Source organism: Brachyhypopomus gauderio, chromosome 3 (genome assembly GCF_052324685.1).
Source record: "Brachyhypopomus gauderio isolate BG-103 chromosome 3, BGAUD_0.2, whole genome shotgun sequence".
Lineage (NCBI taxonomy): Eukaryota > Metazoa > Chordata > Actinopteri > Gymnotiformes > Hypopomidae > Brachyhypopomus > Brachyhypopomus gauderio.
Genome location: NC_135213.1, coordinates 24,866,197 through 24,876,430, shown reverse-complemented (window position 1 = coordinate 24,876,430; position 10,234 = coordinate 24,866,197). Strand labels below are relative to the sequence as shown.

General features: G+C 43.3%; 1 protein-coding gene across 3 annotated transcripts in view; it reads left to right on the top strand.

Moving 5' to 3' along the window:
• Positions 1-845: 845 nt before the first annotated feature.
• phyhiplb (phytanoyl-CoA 2-hydroxylase interacting protein-like b) overlaps positions 846-10,234 on the top strand; it is a 25,367-nt gene continuing 15,978 nt past the window's right edge. Inside the window, exons 1-2 of one of the 3 annotated variants that reach the window (XM_077000615.1) lie at positions 8,174-8,191; positions 8,502-8,579. Coding sequence is in view for 1 of the 3 variants with exons in the window: in XM_077000613.1 (XP_076856728.1) it covers positions 990-1,095 (106 nt within the window). In the remaining 2 variants the exon portion in view is untranslated. Of the gene's footprint in view, positions 1,096-8,173; positions 8,192-8,311; positions 8,580-10,234 lie in introns of those variants that run through there. The other 2 variants (XM_077000613.1, XM_077000614.1) reach the window with 2 other exon arrangements.

Here is a 10,234-nt window from a genome sequence, read left to right as displayed (position 1 = left end):
AGGGGCAGCTACACTGCCAAGAGGCTTCAGCCCCCAAGAATGGCTTAGTATAATTTGTCATAATGTGTTGTACACATAAAACCGGACACTTTTGGTGATGCAGTACAAAAATGTTCATCATATATACAGTATATTCTTCTATATTCTATATATGCCCATGGAATGGATATTATGATTTAAACTATTTTTAAGTCAGACCTAACGTGATCTTAGTTTTTAAATATATTTTTAAAGATGCATTCAGGGATATTCAGTATGCAGTTTTAAACTGTGTAGACATTATACTGAGACTGTATGTAACTGTAGCCTTTACTTGAAAACATTCAAAATATTTCCTTTTGGTTACAGAAAAGGCTGATCAAAAATGCTAATCACAGAAACATTACATGTAACTGTAGACACAGGAGTATTGAGCATTGAACAAGTACTACTGAACGAGCAGCACAAACACCCATAAATATGGGTTTGGGCATAACTGTACTGTCACTTGTGTCATGCATTAAAAGGGTGGATTTGAAATACACTCTAAGCCCTTACAATGAATTACTGAATGTTCAATTGTTTTTCAATTACTGAAACGCGTCAGATTTAGAAAGCAGAAATACACATGGTAATCTCTTTGCACAAAGAATAAATTAATTCTCTATTCTTTCGCAACTAATCCGTCAAAAAGTGAAACGAACACTTGTAGCTTAAAGTGACTTTTCTTTATTTTTGAAAATTTTAATGAGCAATCGTATTTCTATTGTCACATGCTAATCTGAGAGGCATGGTCACTATCCTTAACCCAAAACCCCCTGTCGCAGAGACGAATCGGCGTGGACTAGCCATGACGATCTGCTGACGCGATACCCTCTTCACCGTCGCTAAAGAAACCCGGGTGAGGGAGAGAGAGGCTACAGCGGCCACTTTCTAAAAGATCTGTCTTGCGGCACGGCAAACTCATTTACATCAGCTGCTGGGATATTTTGCACACGGAGGGCAAGAAAATGGAAGTTCCACGCGTGGGACACAGTATCAGTAGCCCCACGAGTCCCTGCGAAGACATGATTAAAAATCTCAGTTTGGACGCGATCCAGCTTTGTGACAGAGAAGGTAAGGGGTCTCCTGGCGAAGGCGAAACCGTGTATTGTTCAGCTAATTCATTTTTTCTCACTTACTACAGTCGCTGTAGAGAAAATTCCTTTTTATTCATGTTGCAGACAAGGCTACCTTATTCCTAATTAACAAAGCCACAGACAAATCCAGCTTTTAGGTGTAAATACTGATTTTAGTTTTTCGTCAGATAAACAAACTAAAGATTTTAAGCACCAACCCAGTCTATGTCTTTTAGGAATGAGAGTGATTAGTTCGCATTTAGGTTGTTCTTTTTGACCAGAAAAGGGCACACATGTCACACGCGCAGCCTTAGGAGAAGGCAGCATTGTTTCGATTTGTTACTCGTTCAGCGTTCAGCACCATGGACACAGACCTTAGCGCGCGCGCACACAGCGCAGCCAACACAGCTTGGCGCAATTCTAATGTAGCTGGAAAAGCTGTATTCTGTTCTGTTTCACGCGGATAGGTGCATAATTTACATGATCTTTGTTAGGAGCAAAACAGAAAACTCGTTTATTTATCAATCCAGACTTCGCTGTAAGATTTTGCTGATTCATCTCATCAAAAGTAGTCTGCAATCTGTAGTTTATCTCTGGTCAAAACAAGGGCACTTAACAGGGCGTCCCGTTGTTATACCACAACTATTCGCTGTAATAGTTACAAATTCTAATAGTTTTAAATCCTTGTTTTTGCCTGATCTTGTGGATCATTTGGTGTGCTTCTGTCCTGCCCTAAGCGTGTTGTAATATAGAGTATGACGGTGGGGTGATATGGAGACACCCTCTGATAAATACCTATTGTGTACTGACAAATGTATATAATTTGTACTTTGCTAGTAATTTTTTTTATTGACACTGAAGACATTTTTACTTACATTTTTTTACATCTCAACACACTGAAATATCAAATGTTAGTGTTAAAAGCATGCATGCAAAAATGTAAAATATCTTAACATCTTAAAATTATATCTTTGTCAAAATGTGCCAAACTTTGGCCAGACAGAGATTCCAGGGTCAAAGATAATTAATGCAGAACCTGTGTATAATATAATGTATATCAATATCATACTCTGTATGGCACTGACCATACAGTGCAGTTTGCATAGACCATTGACTATTCAGAATGAATTCCAATACTTTGCCCCTGCTGCTTATGGCTATAATCATTTGGATCCGTAATCTTGGCTACTGGGTATGCTGAAGTGAATGACTTAAGAGGCTTAGGCTACTTTATATTCCACGGCAGTAGCAGTAGACCGTTAGAGAAACCTGGAGCGAAAGAGAGGAGTGAGAAAGGAGTATGTGTTCTTACTGACATACTGCCTGTGCAGAAACACAAACAGGCTCTGTGAGTTTGTGCGATTCATATAATGGCTGCTTGTATACATGGTCCTTCTTCTTTGCCTTTCACTTTCGCACTTGTCAGTAATATCTAACAATATGAGTTTGAAATCACTTCTGTGTTCGTCTCCTGGGGGGCCTATTACTCCTTCAGTTGATTCATAAAGTGTGTTGTTTCCAATACCAGATGGACTGCCATTCTTTGTTGCTGTAGGAGGAGCACAGTGATAAAGCAGCACGTGTGCCCATATGAGCCCAAAAGGCCTCTGAACAACAACCAGGGCCTGATGGTCTACTAGCTCCTCCTCTGTCATTTGCATGCATGACAGCAAGGCCTGATGGGGCATGACAGGGACTGTGATGTGGATATGCTCACCAGGGCTGAGTCATGCTGGAACATTCTGTCCATTCCCAACTGTTCTCTCTACCCATCCTGCCATTGGCTTGTGGTATTACAGCCCCTGCTACAGAACCCACACCTCAGCCCTCATAGGCTGCACTCTGCTCCAGCTGTGACACGTCAGCACCAGCAGGATGTCGCGTTTGGATCCCTTGCTGCTCCCCTCAGCCTTCAAACATGCAGATGAAGTGGTTTGTAATGCAGAGGTAGTAGGTCACCCTTGGGAGAAGGCCCAGAAGGCCCAGAAGGCCCAGCCAGGAGCAGCCCTCCATGCGTGGGAGCAAATGGAGGCTGACAGGGCAGATTCTCAGCCCCTGTCTCCGGACACGCGCCGTGGCCCAGCTGCGTGGGTGACATCTGGGTCCAAGGGAGGGTACGCCATCTGCCGAGTGGGTCCGCCTCTCAGCCAAATGAATGGGCTGACTTAGCACAGGCCATCAATTTACTAATTGTTTTTTACCAAGCTTGTGGCTTCGAGAAAAGACAAACACTGCAAACTGGACACCAATCAGAGAGAAAGAGCAAAGCTGATTCTTCATTATTAGCCCATTCAAGCTTAGTGGGGGAGGAAGGACTGCCCACATTCCAAACTAATGATGTTGTTGTGTTTGTAGGACGCAGGCAAAAACTGGTAGTGTCTGAAAAGACGACTGGGCCATTCAGACCCATGGAAAAAGTGGGCTTATTCACTCAAGTGATGAGACCTCTGTTTTATATATATTACATAGTTTATATATAAAACTATCAGTATGGTTCTAATGAACAGCCAAGTCCCCAGTGATGACTTAACTTGTATAGTGTTAAATTTGACTTAAACAAAGCCTGCAGGTGTTAATTCAACACTGGCGAGTTGGACTGGGCATGTCATAATGCCGGTCTCACGCAGACCAAATCTGCTTCCATTTCTAAACACCATGTGAGACTTTCCCCTCAGCGAGTGGGGTTGGTATCAGCGACTCTGTCGCACACACAGCATGAGGTGTTCACGCCGAGGTTCGGCACATAGCACAACATTACACAGTTACATCTCACCTCGCTGCTCTGCCTAGCATACATTCCACCCAAATATGCACCATCTGCTGCTGTCCAACACAACACGGCAGACTTTGCCAGCAGAACAGCCTGCTAAACAAATATGTTTCAATTTATTTTTCTTAATAATGCCGTTTGTTGAATTATTAATTAGAGTAGCCATGTTGGGGATCAAAACTGTTAAAATGACAAAAAACATGTAAATCCCCTGAAATTGTCTTTCAGACATGTTTTATAGCTTTGCTTTGTTATTACGATTAATACTGAGTATTTAGATGTCCATAATTGGAAAAAGGTCAAACTGAGAAATCAAACCAAAAGTCAGATGATCGAAATGACTTTATGCCTATGTGTACCATAGTGTTCCTTCTTTAGCTTACTACATTTCAGTGTATATGAAGCATAGAGCGTGTTTGCCTGAACATTGTAAGCATTGCTCAGCGTGTCCACAGCATTGTCAATATTTAGGATTTAAGCAGTAACCTTGGTATATGCCTTGCAAACAGAATGGTAGGGTGTGCCATGGTCAAAGGCAAATGACGACAGCATAATGCAAGAACAGAATATAATGTTTCAGTAACTCACACACAAAGAAGTAACAAAAAACTATCAGAGGAAACCACAGCACTACTACCACATTTAAAATAGCAAAGAAGATCAAATGAAAGCATGAAAATGCTGACAAATATACCCTGTGTAAATAGATAAATTTTTTTATTATGGTTAACTATGAAGAATCCCTGAAAAGTGTTTCATATTCCTTGCTGCTAACCACCAACCTTCCATTTGAGGAGCTTCATAGGAATGTAACCCTGAGAATGACCTTTGCTTTTTATAAACGTTTTGGTAATATCATGCTGGAAGCTGCTACTGGCATTGCTAAAATAATTAGCACGAGTAAGAACGTCAGTCAGGTTTTTCTCTATGGAAGCAGCCAAACTCAAGGACAGAGAGACAGTGCTCTACGGCCAGGGTACAGGCCAACATATGCCTTCATGTCAGAGCAAAACCATAAATAGTAGGTCCAGTCCCTCTCTGCAGAGTGTGACCCCACAGAAGATGCACAGCCTAAAAGCACAGCTTTTACTTTAATCCTCTCACAGTCTGAATAAATGGTCCAATTCCCAATCTATAAAATGTCCCTCTTGGTAGCAGAGTTTATATTGTCGAGTTCTCTAGCATTTCGAGGTCTTTTGTCTTGGAAGGTAAGGTTTGGAGGTTCTTGTCAGGCTCTGTCAGATTGTGGAGACAGCCCTGCTGAGCCAGCCATATGCTTCTGAGATCCTGGTGGTGTCCTAAGCCTCCCCTACACTGTCCCTGGACCCTCCTCAACACGTCCTGGCAGTACGGCGCAGCCGGACATTCTGGTCCGTGTTTATCTGCCAGCCTTTACTCACACCCTTTCCTGCCTCACCATCGCTGCCCAAATCATGGCGTGTCCACTCCGTAAGGTTCTGAAGAGTGCGGAAGGTCCGGAGGGGAGGAAGGCTGGGAGCAGGGCAGCTGGATGCACGCGGTCTCCACCTCGCCATCCAGTCTCGGCGTCTCTGTGTTTTATTATGCATCGTCCTCAGATCAGTTTCTCGCTGTGTCCTCTGATGCTTCCAAATATAATTGCTTTCAAAGCCCTGTCATCACAAAGCAAACGCAAAGAAAAAGAAGGAAAAGAAACACCTTCCTCCATGACTCCTTCAAAGGAAAAGAAACACCTTCATCCATGATTCCCTCCCTCAGCTTCTGACATTGCTGCTTTCACTCAGGTTCACATGTGCTAACATCAAATGTTATAAGTGTGCTTGGGAAGGATTAGTCTGTTCATTTTTCGTGATCTGTTTGGCTCTGTCTAATTGTTCCAGGGCTGCAAAAGGACAGAGAAGTAAAGCAGAGATCTCAGCTGCTCTGGGAGATGAGCTGCCTCTCTGGGGAACGCTAAAGCTATGGATAGCTGTAATGATATTCGAGTGCATTTGAAGCAGTCATTAAGAGGGTTGCGTGTTAATTACAGCTGCGCAAAATCTCTTCATTCAGAGAGGCTTGGAAAAATGGTGACTTTGCTCTCGAATTTCAAGTGCAGTCAGAGTGCTGGTGTTGTTCTCAGTTCGAGGCAAAGAGTTCCTTTCCTAAAAAGATCATACCATAAGAAAATGAAAACATCAGTCAAATAAATCTCCTCATTAAATTATTAGTGTGATGAATGTTATTAGATAATACATTAGATCATATTAGATAATAATTTCATAGTAATGCATCATAAATACTACTTTTATTTTTTCTTCAAATATGTCATGAGCTGCAGCGTAAGAGCAGGAGAACAGCAGTGTTGTTTTCTAGGTGAATCCCACAGTATGAATCTTCCTGTGATTCCCCTCATAACATCCGCAGTTATTTCCCACTGAACCCACCCACCAAGAAGGCCAATCAAGTTTCCTCCAGTGTCCTTTCCAGATTTGTGCTGCACATTAAAGAATGAATTGTGGGTTATTAATAGATCTGAGGAGGGGCTGAGGGTTTGGTGGCTGATTAAACTTTCATGGGCAGCTGTGGCTGCTGGGATCGTCTGCTAATGCCTGTGCCCCTGGCGCCGTTCTGCTCCGCTGTCTTCAGCAGGGGCCTCGATGGAGAGACGTGGCATAAACACGGGCGGCAGCAGCATTACGGGCAGCAGCTGCCGGCATGATTTATAAGCTCGGGAGGAAACCGCACCCCCTGCGCGAGACCGTGTCCCGGGCGCACCGAGACAGCGCCAGGTCTCAGGAGCCTGACGGTGCATTTCTGTCCTACCGTGAACATGGGACCTTACGCAGTTCATTCTGAAGTAACAGTACCAGTCAATGACAATATCTGGGGACACGGCCTAAATATGGGGCTCAAGTGGACATTCTTTGGAATATGAGTTTTGTTCTGTAATTATAATGGACATAGACAACAGTGTCTAAAGATTTTTTCCCTTTGCATCTTCATTCCTGTTCAGTTTAGCAACCAAGACTTTAGTAACTCTCGCTTTGTGATGTGATGAAAGGATATGTGGTCTACAGAGGGCGGAGTGGGACTACAGGTCATAACGTGTTTCTATGTCAACTTAAGCTGCTATTATGTTATATAAATATAATAATATACGTTGTATTTCCTACATGTCCTTGGGAATAGCTCTGGCTATAAATCAATTTTCAGTTTTAAAAAAATCTTTATTACTAATAAAGCAGCAATGGAAATGCCTACCACTCTATTCCATTTAAGGTCAAGACTCTAGGCATTTGGATAATATGAACATTTTAAATTCTTGTGTAGCATTTTACTTTTGGTTAGGGTCACTAACCCTTTAGGCTTTTAAAATTAAAAATAAAATTTGTGCCCTTCTGGTGTCTACAAATTAAATCGTTACTCACTGACTCACCAGAGATTTCCTTTGACTACTTAAGTGCATGTGCACCTGCCTTGTTCTAGTGAGGAGCTGCATGGTCTGCTGTCTCCACTGTATTATTAAGTCTCTTTGTACTGCACTGCCTCCTCATGAAGGAACGTGAAGAACGTGAGCTCAAGCAATAGACAACGAGACCCTCGCTGGTTTTTCCGAGCGGCTGTTTCCGGGCCCACCGTACAGTACGGGCGCCTCTCTGCGTCACGTTGTGCGTTAGCTCGCTCGGGCCGGTGAATGGAACAGAAGGCCCATGCCAGCGTGGATGGGCGAGGAGGGCTCGGTGGGGAAGGCCCCGCCACTCAATGGGGTCCTTGTAGGGGCTGGCAGAGTGGCCCTCGCAGGCTGGGGACCATGAAGACGCGCTTTGTCAGGGGGTCACATGACTGTGAGAATACGCGCAGGGCACCGAAGGGCAGTCCTGGATTTGGTCTCTTTTGTTTTATGCATGAACACTGCACAAAATGCCAGAGCTGAATGTTAGACAAGAGAGACTTTACATGAGATATGTAGATTATTATGTCCAGCCCACTTAGTGGTGAGTCCAGCATACAGATGGTATTATATTGTGTATATTATAGGCAGCCTGTAGCCTAATATAATGGTACCAGCACGCACAAAAAAACGTGGCTAGGTCTGATTAAGATATCAGCAAATGTTTCAGTGACTTTGGGACTCAAGGAAGGATTGTTCTCTAGTAGCAGTGAAATATAAATAAATAAATAGATTGAATCAAAGGAGCTGTGAGAGAGCAAAGTATGATGAAACACTTTGAAAAAGTGTGTCACATGAGAGATGGGTGAGAGGGTGCTGATGAAAACCTTTCATAGAAACAAGACATTTCTCACTCTTCTAGCGGGAGTTTCCGGACATTCTGGCCAGGAGATTATTGTGCTGCAAAACAAGGTCAGCCTCTTCTATGGATCTCCCTTTATCTCTCTCTCTCTCTCTCTCTCTCTCTCTCTCTCTCTCTCACACTCTCCCTCAATCTCTTTAATTTCTGCCCGCTCCAGTTCTGGTAGCCTGGGAGTGTTGGATGATGATATAATCTGTGCTCCTCCTATGGAAATGTGCCAGTCTTGTTAAACAAACACTAAACCCCTTTTAAGGCGAACTGCCTGCGGTTAGCGCCCAGTCCCTCCGAGTCCTAGCGGGTGCACTGATGCGTAGGGGTAGTGTAGTGGCCGGCCACTCAGCCCTGCCTGTCTTTGACTAGCACACAACACAAGTCTGCTCATCCCACACGAGGCGAAGCTGGCGAGAGGATCGTGGAGAAGGGAATTCTTTCGAGCTGGTAGGTACCACCGATTTTCTCTTCAGGTCTAATCAGATTTGTATTTGGCATCTCACATCGCCAGTTGCCACTGAGCAAAAATTACTGGATGGGGAGCAGAATGCATGAGACGAAAGTGATTAAAGGACAAATTCAGAAAGGGATATCCAAAATCATCCTCTCATTTTATAGTCTGCGGTGCACAGCACTTCGGGTGGGGTGAGGACCGTGTGTACTTCCTAATTGTCTTGCTGTGAATCTTTCTCTCTGCCAGACACGTTCATTTGTCAGCAGTGTTCTGCTCCATTCCTTTAACTCTAGGGAGAGATATAATTTTAATGTCATGTGAGAGTGGTGTAGAATTCAGACACTCTGAAGAGCACTGTTAAGTGCAATCTTTGTAGGATCTCTCAGTGCCAAGAAGGTTAGAGGAGCTTGGTACTTGCATTGAATATTTTATATATTGAGAACAATTACAATTTTGGGACAATGTGCCATATGTCATATATCTTATATAAAATTATTTTGTATGGACTGTTTCAACCAAATTTGATTCCCAGCTTCCTCGTCATCATTTTCTTAGTTCCCAATTCAAATGTCCTTAGAAGGAGAAAAGTCAAAAATAGTTTGACATGATATTCCCAAGATAACACAACTGGAGCTTGGCTCAGTGTTTGCTTGTGTTTGACATTCAGAGATGGTAATTCCTTAAAGCAGCGCTGCCTCACAGGCTGTTTGTTGCATATCTGCTTTGTGCTGTATGTCATCTTTGTGTTAGACAAAACAGCATGAATCGGGCTCTGACTGCTTGTTGTAGACCAATGGAAGGTGTGTTGGGAGTATTTTGTCAGCAGCTCTGTTGCCCTCTGTCAGAAATGGGGTTTAGAGCTCAAAGGTTTGCTGTAATCACAACCATTTGTGCATTAAGATTCGGAATACTTGTTTTTTCAGAGACTCTAAAACAACACCAGCTGTTGTTGATCCAGTTTTAGATTTTGTAACTGTTCATGTCATCACTCTTGAGTTGTTGTTTTGATTCATGTAGTGTGGACATGTTTAGGGTTAGGGTTAGGGTTTCAGCTTCTCTTTGTTAGTAGTGTGGACATGTTTAGGGTTAGGGTTAGGGTTTCAGCTTCCCTCTGTTAGTAGTGTGGATGTGTTGAGGGTTAGGGTTAGGGTTTCAGCTTCTCTCTGTTAGTAGTGTGGATGTGTGAGGGTTAGGGTTAGGGTTTCAGCTTCTCTTTGTTAGTAGTGTGGACATGTTGAGGGTTAGGGTTAGGGTTTCAGCTTCTCTCTGTTAGTAGTGTGGACATGTTGAGGGTTAGGGTTAGGGTTTCAGCTTCTCTCTGTTAGTAGTGTGGACATGTTGAGGGTTAGGGTTAGGGTTTCAGCTTCTCTCTGTTAGTAGTGTGGACATGTTTGAGGGTTAGGGTTTCAACTTCTCTGTTAGTAGTGTGGACATGTTGAGGGTTAGGGTTTCAGCTTCTCTCTGTTAATAGTGTGGATGTGTTGAGGGAAACTCATCCCGGCATTCATTTTAGCCCCTTTGCTTCCGCAGTTTCTGGTGACAGCACAATATCTGTGACTTGCAGAGCTCGCCTACTCTGTAATTAGCGAGTCAGAGACGTGTCGCAGAGGCGCGCTCCAAAAAGACTCCTCACTTTATCCTTTCTCCC